Here is a 17296-nt window from a genome sequence, read left to right on the forward strand (position 1 = left end):
AGGTGTGTACAGTTCATTCTTAATTGTGTGTCTGTGTAAATTCATTCTCGTTTGCAGTTTTTGCATCGTTTCTCCAATATAAACTCCTTCGTCTGAATTTACAGACACACAATTAAGAATGAACTGTACACACCTGTGGGAAAACATTTCTCTGGCCGGGGACACTGTATGAAAGATATAAAAGTTTTAATACTAAAAGGTCACTTCAGAGGCAACAGAGAAAGAAAAATTTGGGAATTCAAATTGATAAGAATGTTCAGTTCACTGACAACAGGACTAAATCTAACACCTGGGTTTATGACTCACTACATGGACACAATTCACACCTTCAGATAATTAAACATTCCCAAGGCCTCTCATTTTGCAACCAAAAAACTAATTTGATGTCCCTACCTTATCAGTAGGAAGCATCACAACTTAAGCCTCATGAACAAATGTCTTGTTGTAACATCTCTCAAATGTTGTGTCTTTTGTCCTATGAATTCATTTGTAATCTTGCCTGACGAAGGAGCCTCTGTGCTCTGAAAGCTTGCACATACAGTACAGACCAAAAGTTTGGACACACCTTCTCATTTAAAGATTTTTCTGCATTTTCCTGACTTTGAAAATTGTACATTCACACTGAAGGCATCAAAACTATGAATTACCACATGTGGAATTACATACTTAACAAAAAAGTGTGAAACAACTGAAAATATGTCTTATATTCTAGGTTCTTCACAGTAGCCCCCTTTTGCTTTGATGACTGCTTTGCACACTCTTGGCATTCTCTTGATGAGCTTCAAAAGGTAGTCACCGGAAATGGTCTTCACTTCACAGGTGTGCCCTGTCAGGTTTAATAAGTGGGATTTCTTGCCTTATAAATGGGGTTGGGACCATCAGTTGTGTTGTGCAGAAGTCAGGTGGATACACAGCTGATAGTCCTACTGAATAGACTGTTAGAATTTGTATTATGGCAAGAAAAAAGCAGCTAAGTAAAGAAAAACGTGGTGTGTCCAAACTTTTGGTCTGTACTGTATATATATATATATATTATTATTTTTTTTTTCTGGTTACCCAATAAAGGTATCACTCTGAGAATACTTTTGTCATTTTTGGCATAAAAGTATTTACATAGATTTATTTTCCTGGCTAACACGGTAACACACTACAACTTAATATTGTACATCATTAAAAAATTATGGAAAATTCTGTAGGGCTCACAAACTTCCAAACAACGTTGTACATAGCTCTCTACATATAGAGAACAGATAGATGTGCATCTCCTGCAAACATTTCCCTGAAAAATGGCTGATAACAAAGAAATCAAGACAGCTCCGCCCCCTGATCACATGGCGGTGACGTCACCACAGGTCCTTCACCACTTCTCTCCTGAGCTCCGCCCCCTGATCACATGGCGGTGACGTCCCACAGGTCCTTCACCAACTCTCTCCTGAGCTCCGCCCCCTGATCACATGGCGGTGACGTCACCACAGGTCCTCCCGCTCTCAGTGCAGCAGCTCCGTCCTGGTTGTGCGCAGCTCTTGCTCTCTGGTATCAGCCAGCAGCAGGTTTCCGCTTCCCGCCATTCCGGTGAGATTACAGGGAGGGTTTGTGGTGAATCTGTGAGAGGAGAGTGTGGGGTGAGATCAGAGCTGTTCCTGTGGAGGCTCCTGCTCCATGTGACTGCGGCTCCTCAGTGTTGTATGGGGGATGTGCAGCGGCTCCTCCTCACCTCACCGCCCCCGCTGGAGGTGGAGTTACCACGGTGACCGTCCCCCGCTGGAGGTGGAGTTACCACGGTGACCGTCCCCCGCTGGAGGTGGAGTTACCACGGTGACCGTCCCCCGCTGGAGGTGGAGTTACCACGGTGACCGTCCCCCGCTGGAGGTGGAGTTACCACGGTGACCGTCCCCCGCTGGAGGTGGAGTTACCACGGTGACCGTCCCCTGCTGGAGGTGGAGTTACCACGGTGACCGTCCCCCGCTGGAGGTGGAGTTACCACGGTGACCGTCCCCCGCTGGAGGTGGAGTTACCACGGTGACCGTCCCCCGCTGGAGATGGAGTTACCACGGTGACCGCCCCCGCTGGAGGTGGAGTTACCACGGTGACCGTCCCCCGCTGGAGATGGAGTTACCACGGTGACCGTCCCCCGCTGGAGGTGGAGTTACCACAGTGACTGGCCTTTGTAGACGAGGCTGAACATGACAGGTCAGATCGGGAGCATATCAAATCCATAGAACCTTAGTTACAGGATCCATCGCTCGTGGTTGGTGACGTCTTGTAGATGTGATCGGAGCTTTAGTTACAGGATCTATCGGTCGTGGTCGGTGACGTCTTGTCGATGTGATCGGAGCCTTACTTACAGGATCCATCGCTCTTGGTCGGTGACATCTTGTAGATGTGATCGGAGCCTTAGTTACAGGATCCATCTGTCGTGGTCGGTGACGTCTTGTAGATGTGATCGGAGCCTTAGTTACAAGATCCATCGGTCGTGGTCGGTGACGTCTTGTAGATGTGATCGGAGCCTTAGTTACAGGATCCATCGCTCGTGGTCGGTGACGTCTTGTAGATTTGATCGGAGCCTTAGTTACAGGATCCATCGGTCACGGTCGGTGACGTCTTGTAGATGTGATCGGAGCCTTAGTTACAGGATCCATCTGTCGTAGTCGGTGACGTCTTGTAGATGTGATCGGAGCCTTAGTTACAGGATCCATCGGTCGTGGTCGGTGACGTCTTGTAGATGTGATCGGAGCCTTAGTTACAGGATCCATCGCTCGTGGTTGGTAACGTCTTGTAGATTTGATCGGAGCCTTAGTTACAGGATCCATCGCTCGTGGTCGGTGACGTCTTGTAGATTTGATCGGAGCCTTAGTTACAGGATCCATCGGTTGTGGTCGGTGACGTCTTGTAGATGTGATCGGAGCCTTAGTTACAGGATCCATCGGTCGTGGTCGGTGACGTCTTGTAGATGTGATCGGAGCCTTAGTTACAGGATCCATCGCTCGTGGTTGGTGACGTCTTGTAGATTTGATCGGAGCCTTAGTTACAGGATCCATCGCTCGTGGTCGGTGACGTCTTCTAGATGTGATTGGAGCCTTACTTACAGGATCCATCGCTCGTGGTTGGTGACGTCTTGTAGATTTGATCGGAGCCTTAGTTACAGGATCCATCGGTCGTGGTGAGTGTCGTCTTCTAGATGTGATCGGAGCCTTAGTTACAGGATCCATCGCTCGTGGTCGGTGATGTCTTGTAGATGTGATCGGAGCCTTAGTTACAGGATCCATCGCTCGTGGTCGGTGACGTCTTCTAGATGTGATCGGAGCCTTAGTTACAGGATCCATCGCTCGTGGTCGGTGACGTCTTCTAGATGTGATCGGAGCCTTAGTTACAGGATCCATCGGTTGTGGTCGGTGACGTCTTGTAGATGTGATCGGAGCCTTAGTTACAGGATCCATCGGTCGTGGTCGGTGACGTCTTGTAGATGTGATCGGAGCCTTAGTTACAGGATCCATCGCTCGTGGTCGGTGACGTCTTGTAGATTTGATCGGAGCCTTAGTTACAGGATCCATCGGTTGTGGTCGGTGACGTCTTGTAGATGTGATCGGAGCCTTAGTTACAGGATCCATCGGTCGTGGTCGGTGACGTCTTGTAGATGTGATCGGAGCCTTAGTTACAGGATCCATCGCTCGTGGTTGGTGACGTCTTGTAGATTTGATCGGAGCCTTAGTTACAGGATCCATCGCTCGTGGTCGGTGACGTCTTCTAGATGTGATTGGAGCCTTACTTACAGGATCCATCGCTCGTGCTTGGTGACGTCTTGTAGATTTGATCGGAGCCTTAGTTACAGGATCCATCGGTCGTGGTGAGTGTCGTCTTCTAGATGTGATCGGAGCCTTAGTTACAGGATCCATCGGTCGTGGTCGGTGATGTCTTGTAGATGTGATCGGAGCCTTAGTTACAGGATCCATCGGTCGTGGTCGGTGACGTCTTGTAGATGTGATCGGAGCCTTAGTTACAGGATCCATCTGTCGTAGTCGGTGACGTCTTGTAGATGTGATCGGAGCCTTAGTTACAGGATCCATCGGTCGTGGTCGGTGACGTCTTGTAGATGTAATCGGAGCCTTAGTTACAGGATCCATCGGTCACGGTCGGTGACGTCTTGTAGATGTGATCGGAGCCTTAGTTGCAGGATCCATCTGTCGTAGTCGGTGACGTCTTGTAGATGTGATCGGAGCCTTAGTTACAGGATCCATCGGTCGTGGTCGGTGACGTCTTGTAGATGTGATCGGAGCCTTAGTTACAGGATCCATCGCTCGTGGTTGGTGACGTCTTGTAGATTTGATCGGAGCCTTAGTTACAGGATCCATCGCTCGTGGTCGGTGACGTCTTGTAGATTTGATCGGAGCCTTAGTTACAGGATCCATCGGTTGTGGTCGGTGACGTCTTGTAGATGTGATCGGAGCCTTAGTTACAGGATCCATCGGTCGTGGTCGGTGACGTCTTGTAGATGTGATCGGAGCCTTAGTTACAGGATCCATCGCTCGTGGTTGGTGACGTCTTGTAGATTTGATCGGAGCCTTAGTTACAGGATCCATCGCTCGTGGTCGGTGACGTCTTCTAGATGTGATTGGAGCCTTACTTACAGGATCCATCGCTCGTGGTTGGTGACGTCTTGTAGATTTGATCGGAGCCTTAGTTACAGGATCCATCGGTCGTGGTGAGTGTCGTCTTCTAGATGTGATCGGAGCCTTAGTTACAGGATCCATCGGTCGTGGTCGGTGATGTCTTGTAGATGTGATCGGAGCCTTAGTTACAGGATCCATCGCTCGTGGTCGGTGACGTCTTCTAGATGTGATCGGAGCCTTAGTTACAGGATCCATCGCTCGTGGTCGGTGACGTCTTCTAGATGTGATCGGAGCCTTAGTTACAGGATCCATCGGTTGTGGTCGGTGACGTCTTGTAGATGTGATCGGAGCCTTAGTTACAGGATCCATCGGTCGTGGTCGGTGACGTCTTGTAGATGTGATCGGAGCCTTAGTTACAGGATCCATCGCTCGTGGTTAGTGACGTCTTGTAGATTTGATCGGAGCCTTAGTTACAGGATCCATCGCTCGTGGTTGGTGACGTCTTGTAGATTTGATCGGAGCCTTAGTTACAGGATCCATCGCTCGTGGTCGGTGACGTCTTGTAGATTTGATCGGAGCCTTAGTTACAGGATCCATCGGTTGTGGTCGGTGACGTCTTGTAGATGTGATCGGAGCCTTAGTTACAGGATCCATCGGTCGTGGTCGGTGACGTCTTGTAGATGTGATCGGAGCCTTAGTTACAGGATCCATCGCTCGTGGTTGGTGACGTCTTGTAGATTTGATCGGAGCCTTAGTTACAGGATCCATCGCTCGTGGTCGGTGACGTCTTCTAGATGTGATTGGAGCCTTACTTACAGGATCCATCGCTCGTGCTTGGTGACGTCTTGTAGATTTGATCGGAGCCTTAGTTACAGGATCCATCGGTCGTGGTGAGTGTCGTCTTCTAGATGTGATCGGAGCCTTAGTTACAGGATCCATCGGTCGTGGTCGGTGATGTCTTGTAGATGTGATCGGAGCCTTAGTTACAGGATCCATCGGTCGTGGTCGGTGACGTCTTGTAGATGTGATCGGAGCCTTAGTTACAGGATCCATCTGTCGTAGTCGGTGACGTCTTGTAGATGTGATCGGAGCCTTAGTTACAGGATCCATCGGTCGTGGTCGGTGACGTCTTGTAGATGTAATCGGAGCCTTAGTTACAGGATCCATCGGTCACGGTCGGTGACGTCTTGTAGATGTGATCGGAGCCTTAGTTACAGGATCCATCTGTCGTAGTCGGTGACGTCTTGTAGATGTGATCGGAGCCTTAGTTACAGGATCCATCGGTCGTGGTCGGTGACGTCTTGTAGATGTGATCGGAGCCTTAGTTACAGGATCCATCGCTCGTGGTTGGTGACGTCTTGTAGATTTGATCGGAGCCTTAGTTACAGGATCCATCGCTCGTGGTCGGTGACGTCTTGTAGATTTGATCGGAGCCTTAGTTACAGGATCCATCGGTTGTGGTCGGTGACGTCTTGTAGATGTGATCGGAGCCTTAGTTACAGGATCCATCGGTCGTGGTCGGTGACGTCTTGTAGATGTGATCGGAGCCTTAGTTACAGGATCCATCGCTCGTGGTTGGTGACGTCTTGTAGATTTGATCGGAGCCTTAGTTACAGGATCCATCGCTCATGGTCGGTGACGTCTTCTAGATGTGATTGGAGCCTTACTTACAGGATCCATCGCTCGTGGTTGGTGACGTCTTGTAGATTTGATCGGAGCCTTAGTTACAGGATCCATCGGTCGTGGTGAGTGTCGTCTTCTAGATGTGATCGGAGCCTTAGTTACAGGATCCATCGGTCGTGGTCGGTGACGTCTTCTAGATGTGATCGGAGCCTTAGTTACAGGATCCATCGCTCGTGGTCGGTGACGTCTTCTAGATGTGATCGGAGCCTTAGTTACAGGATCCATCGGTTGTGGTCGGTGACGTCTTGTAGATGTGATCGGAGCCTTAGTTACAGGATCCATCGGTCGTGGTCGGTGACGTCTTGTAGATGTGATCGGAGCCTTAGTTACAGGATCCATCGCTCGTGGTTGGTGACGTCTTGTAGATTTGATCGGAGCCTTAGTTACAGGATCCATCGCTCGTGGTTGGTGACGTCTTGTAGATTTGATCGGAGCCTTAGTTACAGGATCCATCGCTCGTGGTCGGTGACGTCTTGTAGATTTGATCGGAGCCTTAGTTACAGGATCCATCGGTTGTGGTCGGTGACGTCTTGTAGATGTGATCGGAGCCTTAGTTACAGGATCCATCGGTCGTGGTCGGTGACGTCTTGTAGATGTGATCGGAGCCTTAGTTACAGGATCCATCGCTCGTGGTTGGTGACGTCTTGTAGATTTGATCGGAGCCTTAGTTACAGGATCCATCGCTCGTGGTCGGTGACGTCTTCTAGATGTGATTGGAGCCTTATTTACAGGATCCATCGCTCGTGGTTGGTGACGTCTTGTAGATTTGATCGGAGCCTTAGTTACAGGATCCATCGGTCGTGGTGAGTGTCGTCTTCTAGATGTGATCGGAGCCTTAGTTACAGGATCCATCGGTCGTGGTTGGTGACGTCTTGTAGATGTGATCGGAGCCTTAGTTACAGGATCCATCGGTCGTGGTGAGTGTCGTCTTCTAGATGTGATCGGAGCCTTGGTTACTGGACCCATCGCTCGTGGTTGGTGACGTCTTATAGATGTGATGGGAGCCTTAGTTACAGGATTCATCGGTCGTGGTCGGTGACGTCTTGTAGATGTGATCGGAGCCTTAGTTACAGGATCCATCGCTCGTGGTCGGTGACGTCTTCTAGATGTGATCGGAGCCTTAGTTACAGGATCCATCGCTCGTGGTCGGTGACGTCTTCTAGATGTGATCGGAGCCTTAGTTACAGGATCCATCGGTTGTGGTCGGTGATGTCTTGTAGATGTGATCGGAGCCTTAGTTACAGGATCCATCGGTCGTGGTTGGTGACGTCTTGTAGATGTGATCGGAGCCTTAGTTACTGAATCCATCGCTCGTGGTTGGTGACGTCTTATAGATGTGATCGGAGCCTTAGTTACAGGATCCATCGCTTGTGGTTGGTGACGTCTTGTAGATGTGATCGGAGCCTTAGTTACAGGATCCATCGATCGTGGTCGGTGACGTCTTGTAGATGTGATTGGAGCCTTAGTTACAGGATTCATCGGTCGTGGTCGGTGACGTCTTGTAGATGTGATCGGAGCCTTAGTTACAGGATCCATCGCTCGTGGTTGGTGACGTCTTGTAGATGTGATAGGAGCCTTAGTTACAGGATCCATCGGTCGTGGTCGGTGACGTCTTGTAGATGTGATCGAAGCCTTAGTTACAGGATCCATCAGTCGGTGACGTCTTGTAGATGTGATCGGAGCCTTAGTTACAGGATCCATTGGTCGTGGTCGGTGGCGTCTTTTGTAGATGTGATCGGGTCCTTAGTTACAGGATCCATCGGTCGTGGTCGGTGACGTCTTGTAGATGTGATCGGAGCCTTAGTTACAGGATCAATCAGTCGTGGTCGGTGACGTCTTGTAGATGTGATCGAAGCCTTAGTTACAGGATCGGAGAACCTGCTTCTCTCGCTGCTCAGTGACTGCGGTTCTTTATCTCACGTTATATTGTCCCCTGTGATCTCCATCTTCTCCTTTATCATGAAGACGTCTGCAGAACGAGATCCCTCCAGCTGATCCAGTTTTCATCCCTTCTTTTCCTGAATGACCCCAAAGATGGATGAGGATGAGACCACCAGAAGATTATTACACTTCACCCTGGAGATCATCTCCCTGCTGAGCGGAGAGGTAACTCCTCTACATTTCTATCAGTAGGATTTTTACCAGCATTTTATTATACAGCTGAGATTTAGTGTTTTGCGATATTTTCCTAAGTGTCTCTCTCCATACACAGAATTACACAATAGTGAGGAAGACATCGGGGGAGGGTGTGACTCCCATCATCCATCTCCAGGAGTCAGGAGGGCGGAGCCCGGGCCCCATCACAGAGCCTCCCCCGCACCCCACAATACATGAGAGGAAGAAGAAGAAGATCCTAGAGCTCAGCAACAAGATGATTGAGCTGCTGGGCGGAGAGGTGACTGCTGGGACATTATACAGGACAGCACTGGAGGATTCTGGGTGATGACCGGAGAGGTGACTGCTGGGACATTATACAGGGCAGCACTGGAGGATTCTGGGTGATGAGCGGAGAGGTGACTGCTGGGACATTATACAGGGCAGCACTGGAGGATTCTGGGTGATGAGCAGAGAGGTGACTGCTGGGACATTATACAGGACGGCACTGGAGGATTCTGGGTGATGAGCGGAGAGGTGACTGCTGGGACATTATACAATACAGCACTGGAGGATTCTGGGTGATGACCGGAGAGGTGACTGCTGGGACATTATACTGGACGGCACTGGAGGATTCTGGGTGATGACCGGAGAGGTGACTGCTGGGACATTATACAGGGCAGCACTGGAGGATTCTGGGTGATGAGCGGAGAGGTGACTGCTGGGACATTATACAGGGCAGCACTGGAGGATTCTGGGTGATGAGCGGAGAGGTGACTGCTGGGACATTATACAGGACAGCACTGGAGGATTCTGGGTGATGAGCGGAGAGGTGACTGCTGGGACATTATACAAGACGGCACTGGAGGATTCTGGGTGATGAGCGGAGAGGTAACTGCTGGGACATTATGCTGGGACATTATACTGGACCACACTGGAGGATTCTGGGTGATGAGCGGAGAGGTGACTGCTGGGACATTATACGGGACAGCACTGGAGGATTCTGGGTGATGACCGGAGAGGTGACTGCTGGGACATTATACAGGACAGCACTGGAGGATTCTGGGTGATGAGCGGAGAGTTGACTGCTGGGACATTATGCAGGACAGCACTGGAGGATTCTGGGTGATGAGAGGAGAGTTGACTGCTGGGACAATATACAGGACATCACTGGAGGATTCTGGGTGATGAGCGGAGAGGTGACTGCTGGGACATTATACAGGACAGCACTGGAGGATTCTGGGTGATGACTGGAGAGGTGACTGCTGGGGCATTATACAGGAGAGCACTGGAGGATTCTGGGTGATGAGCGGAGAGGTGACTGCTGGGACATTATACAGGACAGCACTGGAGGATTCTGGGTGATGACTGGAGAGGTGACTGCTGGGGCATTATACAGGGAAGCACTGGAGGATTCTGGGTGATGAGCGGAGAGGTGACTGCTGGGACATTATACATGATAGCACTGGAGGATTCTGGGTGATGAGCGGAGAGGTGACTGCTGGGGCATTATACAGGGAAGCACTGGAGGATTCTGGGTGATGAGCGGAGAGGTGACTGCTGGGACATTATACATGATAGCACTGGAGGATTCTGGGTGATGAGCGGAGAGGTGACTGCTGGGAAATTATACAGGACAGCACTGGAGGATTCTGGGTGATGAGGGGAGAGGTGACTTCTGGGACATTATACAGGGAAGAACTGGAGGATTCTGGGTGATGAGCGGAGAGGTGACTGCTGGGACATTATACATGATAGCACTGGAGGATTCTGGGTGATGAGCGGAGAGGTGACTGCTGGGGCATTATACAGGGAAGCACTGGAGGATTCTGGGTGATGAGCGGAGAGGTGACTGCTGGGACATTATACATGATAGCACTGGAGGATTCTGGGTGATGAGCGGAGAGGTGACTGCTGGGACATTATACCGGACAGCACTGGAGGATTCTGGGTGATGAGGGGAGAGGTGACTTCTGGGACATTATACAGGACAGCACTGGAGGATTCTGGGTGATGAGCCGAGAGGTGACTGCTGGGACATTATACTGGACAGCACTGGAGGATTCTGGGTGATGAGCCGAGAGGTGACTGCTGGGACATTATACAGGACAGCACTGGAGGATTCTGGGTGCTGAGCGGAGAGGTGACTGCTGGGACATTATACAGGACAGCACTGGAGGATTCTGGGTGATGAGCGGAGAGGTGACTGCTGGGACATTATACAGGACGGCACTGGAGGATTCTGGGTGATGACCGGAGAGGTGACTGCTGGGACATTATACACAACAGCACTGGAGGATTCTGGGTGATGACCGGAGAGGTGACTGCTGGGACATTATACAGGACAGCACTGGAGGACTCTGGGTGATGAGCGGAGAGTTGACTGCTGGGACATTATACAGGACAGCACTGGAGGATTCTGGGTGATGAGCGGAGAGTTGACTGCTGGGACATTATACAGGACATCACTGGAGGATTCTGGGTGATGACTGGAGAGGTGACTGCTGGGACATTATACAGGACAGCACTGGAGGATTCTGGGTGATGACTGGAGAGGTGACTGCTGGGGCATTATACAGGACAGCACTGGAGGATTCTGGGTGATGAGCGGAGAGTTGACTGCTGGGACATTATACAGGACAGCACTGGAGGATTCTGGGTGATGAGGGGAGAGTTGACTGCTGGGACATTATACAGGACATCACTGGAGGATTCTGGGTGATGAGCGGAGAGGTGACTGCTGGGACATTACACAGGACGGCACTGGAGGATTCTGGGTGATGAGCAGAGAGGTAACTGCTGGGACATTATACTGGACCACACTGGAGGATTCTGGGTGATGAGCGGAGAGGTGACTGCTGGGACATTATACGGGACAGCACTGGAGGATTCTGGGTGATGACCGGAGAGGTGACTGCTGGGACATTATACGGGACAGCACTGGAGGGTTCTGGGTGATGAGCGGAGAGTTGACTGCTGGGACATTATGCAGGACAGCACTGGAGGATTCTGGGTGATGAGAGGAGAGTTGACTGCTGGGACATTATACAGGACATCACTGGAGGATTCTGGGTGATGAGCGGAGAGGTGACTGCTGGGACATTATACAGGACAGCACTGGAGGATTCTGGGTGATGACTGGAGAGGTGACTGCTGGGGCATTATACAGGAGAGCACTGGAGGATTCTGGGTGATGAGCGGAGAGGTGACTGCTGGGACATTATACAGGAGAGCACTGGAGGATTCTGGGTGATGAGCGGAGAGGTGACTGGTGGGACATTATACAGGACAGCACTGGAGGATTCTGGGTGATGACTGGAGAGGTGACTGCTGGGGCATTATACAGGGAAGCACTGGAGGATTCTGGGTGATGAGCGGAGAGGTGACTGCTGGGACATTATACATGATAGCACTGGAGGATTCTGGGTGATGAGCGGAGAGGTGACTGCTGGGAAATTATACAGGACAGCACTGGAGGATGCTGGGTGATGAGGGGAGAGGTGACTTCTGGGACATTATACAGGGAAGAACTGGAGGATTCTGGGTGATGAGCGGAGAGGTGACTGCTGGGACATTATACATGATAGCACTGGAGGATTCTGGGTGATGAGCGGAGAGGTGACTGCTGGGGCATTATACAGGGAAGCACTGGAGGATTCTGGGTGATGAGCGGAGAGGTGACTGCTGGGACATTATACCGGACAGCACTGGAGGATTCTGGGTGATGAGGGGAGAGGTGACTTCTGGGACATTATACAGGACAGCACTGGAGGATTCTGGGTGATGAGCCGAGAGGTGACTGCTGGGACATTATACAGGAGAGCACTGGAGGATTCTGGGTGATGAGCGGAGAGGTGACTGGTGGGACATTATACAGGACAGCACTGGAGGATTCTGGGTGATGAGCGGAGAGGTGACTGCTGGGGCATTATACAGGGAAGCACTGGAGGATTCTGGGTGATGAGCGGAGAGGTGACTGCTGGGACATTATACATGATAGCACTGGAGGATTCTGGGTGATGAGCGGAGAGGTGACTGCTGGGAAATTATACAGGACATCACTGGAGGATGCTGGGTGATGAGGGGAGAGGTGACTTCTGGGACATTATACAGGGAAGAAATGGAGGATTCTGGGTGATGAGCGGAGAGGTGACTGCTGGGACATTATACATGATAGCACTGGAGGATTCTGGGTGATGAGCGGAGAGGTGACTGCTGGGGCATTATACAGGGAAGCACTGGAGGATTCTGGGTGATGAGCGGAGAGGTGACTGCTGGGACATTATACCGGACAGCACTGGAGGATTCTGGGTGATGAGGGGAGAGGTGACTTCTGGGACATTATACAGGACAGCACTGGAGGATTCTGGGTGATGAGCCGAGAGGTGACTGCTGGGACATTATACTGGACAGCACTGGAGGATTCTGGGTGATGAGCCGAGAGGTGACTGCTGGGACATTATACAGGACAGCACTGGAGGATTCTGGGTGCTGAGCGGAGAGGTGACTGCTGGGACATTATACAGGACAGCACTGGAGGTTTCTGGGTGATGAGCGGAGAGGTGACTGCTGGGACATTATACATGATAGCACTGGAGGATTCTGGGTGATGAGCGGAGAGGTGACTGCTGGGGCATTATACAGGGAAGCACTGGAGGATTCTGGGTGATGAGCGGAGAGGTGACTGCTGGGACATTATACCGGACAGCACTGGAGGATTCTGGGTGATGAGGGGAGAGGTGACTTCTGGGACATTATACAGGACAGCACTGGAGGATTCTGGGTGATGAGCCGAGAGGTGACTGCTGGGACATTATACTGGACAGCACTGGAGGATTCTGGGTGATGAGCCGAGAGGTGACTGCTGGGACATTATACAGGACAGCACTGGAGGATTCTGGGTGCTGAGCGGAGAGGTGACTGCTGGGACATTATACAGGACAGCACTGGAGGTTTCTGGGTGATGAGCGGAGAGGTGACTGCTGGGACATTATACAGGACGGCACTGGAGGATTCTGGGTGATGACCGGAGAGGTGACTGCTGGGACATTATACACAACAGCACTGGAGGATTCTGGGTGATGACCGGAGAGGTGACTGCTGGGACATTATACAGGACAGCACTGGAGGATTCTGGGTGATGACTGGAGAGGTGACTGCTGGGACATTATACAGGACAGCACTGGAGGATTCTGGGTGATGAGGGGAGAGTTGACTGCTGGGACATTATACAGGACATCACTGGAGGATTCTGGGTGATGAGCGGAGAGGTGACTGCTGGGACATTATACAGGACGGCACTGGAGGATTCTGGGTGATGAGCAGAGAGGTAACTGCTGGGACATTATACTGGACCACACTGGAGGATTCTGGGTGATGAGCGGAGAGGTGACTGCTGGGACATTATACGGGACAGCACTGGAGGATTCTGGGTGATGACCGGAGAGTTGACTGCTGGGACATTATACAGGACATCACTGGAGGATTCTGGGTGATGAGCGGAGAGGTGACTGCTGGGACATTATACAGGACAGCACTGGAGGATTCTGGGTGATGACTGGAGAGGTGACTGCTGGGGCATTATACAGGAGAGCACTGGAGGATTCTGGGTGATGAGCGGAGAGGTGACTGCTGGGACATTATACAGGAGAGCACTGGAGGATTCTGGGTGATGAGCGGAGAGGTGACTGGTGGGACATTATACAGGAAAGCACTGGAGGATTCTGGGTGATGACTGGAGAGGTGACTGCTGGGGCATTATACAGGGAAGCACTGGAGGATTCTGGGTGATGAGCGGAGAGGTGACTGCTGGGACATTATACATGATAGCACTGGAGGATTCTGGGTGATGAGCGGAGAGGTGACTGCTGGGAAATTATACAGGACAGCACTGGAGGATGCTGGGTGATGAGGGGAGAGGTGACTTCTGGGACATTATACAGGGAAGAACTGGAGGATTCTGGGTGATGAGCGGAGAGGTGACTGCTGGGACATTATACATGATAGCACTGGAGGATTCTGGGTGATGAGCGGAGAGGTGACTGCTGGGGCATTATACAGGGAAGCACTGGAGGATTCTGGGTGATGAGCGGAGAGGTGACTGCTGGGACATTATACCGGACAGCACTGGAGGATTCTGGGTGATGAGGGGAGAGGTGACTTCTGGGACATTATACAGGACAGCACTGGAGGATTCTGGGTGATGAGCCGAGAGGTGACTGCTGGGACATTATACAGGAGAGCACTGGAGGATTCTGGGTGATGAGCGGAGAGGTGACTGGTGGGACATTATACAGGACAGCACTGGAGGATTCTGGGTGATGAGCGGAGAGGTGACTGCTGGGGCATTATACAGGGAAGCACTGGAGGATTCTGGGTGATGAGCGGAGAGGTGACTGCTGGGACATTATACATGATAGCACTGGAGGATTCTGGGTGATGAGCGGAGAGGTGACTGCTGGGAAATTATACAGGACAGCACTGGAGGATGCTGGGTGATGAGGGGAGAGGTGACTTCTGGGACATTATACAGGGAAGAACTGGAGGATTCTGGGTGATGAGCGGAGAGGTGACTGCTGGGACATTATACATGATAGCACTGGAGGATTCTGGGTGATGAGCGGAGAGGTGACTGCTGGGGCATTATACAGGGAAGCACTGGAGGATTCTGGGTGATGAGCGGAGAGGTGACTGCTGGGACATTATACCGGACAGCACTGGAGGATTCTGGGTGATGAGGGGAGAGGTGACTTCTGGGACATTATACAGGACAGCACTGGAGGATTCTGGGTGATGAGCCGAGAGGTGACTGCTGGGACATTATACTGGACAGCACTGGAGGATTCTGGGTGATGAGCCGAGAGGTGACTGCTGGGACATTATACAGGACAGCACTGGAGGATTCTGGGTGCTGAGCGGAGAGGTGACTGCTGGGACATTATACAGGACAGCACTGGAGGTTTCTGGGTGATGAGCGGAGAGGTGACTGCTGGGACATTATACAGGACGGCACTGGAGGATTCTGGGTGATGACCGGAGAGGTGACTGCTGGGACATTATACACAACAGCACTGGAGGATTCTGGGTGATGACCGGAGAGGTGACTGCTGGGACATTATACAGGACAGCACTGGAGGATTCTGGGTGATGACTGGAGCGGTGACTGCTGGGACATTATACAGGACAGCACTGGAGGATTCTGGGTGATGAGCGGAGAGGTGACTGCTGGGACATTATACAGGATGGCACTAGAGGATTCTGGGTGATGAGCGGAGAGGTGACTGCTGGGACATTATACAGGACAGCACTGGAGGATTCTGGGTGATGAGCGGAGAGGTGACTGCTGGACATTATACAGGACAGCACTGGAGGATTCTGGGTGATGAGCGGAGAGGTGACTGCTGGGACATTATACAGGACTGCACTGGAGGATTCTGGGTGATGACCGGAGAGGTGACTGCTGGGACATTATACGGGACAGCACTGGAGGATTCTGGGTGATGAGCAGAGAGTTGACTGCTGGGACATTATACAGGACAGCACTGGAGGATTCTGGGTGATGAGCGGAGAGTTGACTGCTGGGACATTATACAGGACGTCACTGGAGGATTCTGGGTGATGAGCGGAGAGGTGACTGCTGGGACATTATACAGGATCGCACTGGAGGATTCTGGGTGATGACTGGAGAGGTGACTGCTGGGGCATTATACAGGACAGCACTGGAGGATTCTGGGTGATGAGCGGAGAGGTGACTGCTGGGACATTATACAGGACTGCACTGGAGTATTCTGGGTGATGACCGGAGAGGTGACTGCTGGGACATTATACGGGACAGCACTGGAGAATTCTGGGTGATGACCGGAGAGGTGACTGCTGGGACATTATACTGGACAGCACTGGAGGATTCTGGGTGATGAGCGGAAAGTTGACTGCTGGGACATTATACAGGACAGCACTGGAGGATTCTGGGTGATGAGCGGAGAGTTGACTGCTGGGACATTATACAGGACATCACTGGAGGATTCTGGGTGATGAGCGGAGAGGTGACTGCTGGGACATTATACAGGACAGCAGTGGAGGATTCTGGGTGATGACTGGAGAGGTGACTGCTGGGGCATTATACAAGACAGCACTGGAGGATTCTGGGTGATGAGCGGAGAGGTGGCTGCTGGGACATTATCCAGGACAGCACTGGAGGATTCTGGGTGATGACTGCAGAGGTGACTGCTGGGGCATTATACAGGGAAGCACTGGAGGATTCTGGGTGATGATCGGAGAGGTGACTGCTGGGACATTATACATGATAGCACTGGAGGATTCTGAGTGATGAGCGGAGAGGTGACTGCTGGGGCATTATACAGGGAAGCACTGGAGGATTCTGGGTGATGAGCGGAGAGGTGACTGCTGGGACATTATACATGATAGCACTGGAGGCTTCTGGGTGATGAGCGGAGAGGTGACTGCTGGGAAATTATACAGGACAGCACTGGAGGATTCTGGGTGATGATCGGAGAGGTGACTGCTGGGACATTATACAGGACAGCACTGGAGGATTCTGGGTGATGACCGGAGAGGTGACTGCTGGGACATTATACAGGACAGCACTGGAGGATTCTGGGTGATGAGAGGAGAGGTGACTGCTGGGACATTATACAGGACAGCACTGGAGGATTCTGGGTGATGAGCGGAGAGGTGACTGCTGGGACATTATACAGGACAGCACTGGAGGATTCTGGGTGATGACCGGAGAGGTGACTGCTGGGACATTATACAGGACGGCACTGGAGGATTCTGGGTGATGACCGGAGAGGTGACTGCTGGGACATTATACAGGACAGCACTGGAGGATTCTGGGTGATGAGCGGAGAGGTAACTGCTGGGACATTATACAGGACAGCACTGGAGGATTCTGG

At 51.6% G+C, this 17296-nt stretch overlaps 1 protein-coding gene across 1 annotated transcript in view; it reads left to right on the forward strand.

Moving 5' to 3' along the window:
* The first annotated feature begins 1435 nt into the window (after positions 1–1435).
* Positions 1436–17296, forward strand: part of LOC141272637 (uncharacterized) — a 47571-nt gene continuing 31710 nt past the window's right edge. The window contains exons 1-3 of the mRNA XM_073683557.1: positions 1436–1572; positions 8256–8396; positions 8503–8685. Of these exons, the coding sequence (XP_073539658.1) occupies positions 8313–8396; positions 8503–8685 (267 nt within the window). The 5' untranslated portion in view covers positions 1436–1572; positions 8256–8312. The remainder of the gene's footprint in view (positions 1573–8255; positions 8397–8502; positions 8686–17296) is intronic.

The sequence above is a fragment of the Phyllobates terribilis genome, unplaced genomic scaffold (assembly GCF_046119375.1).
Source record: "Phyllobates terribilis strain yellow unplaced genomic scaffold, ASM4611937v1 Scaffold_1__5_contigs__length_1240528914, whole genome shotgun sequence".
Classification (NCBI taxonomy): domain Eukaryota; kingdom Metazoa; phylum Chordata; class Amphibia; order Anura; family Dendrobatidae; genus Phyllobates; species Phyllobates terribilis.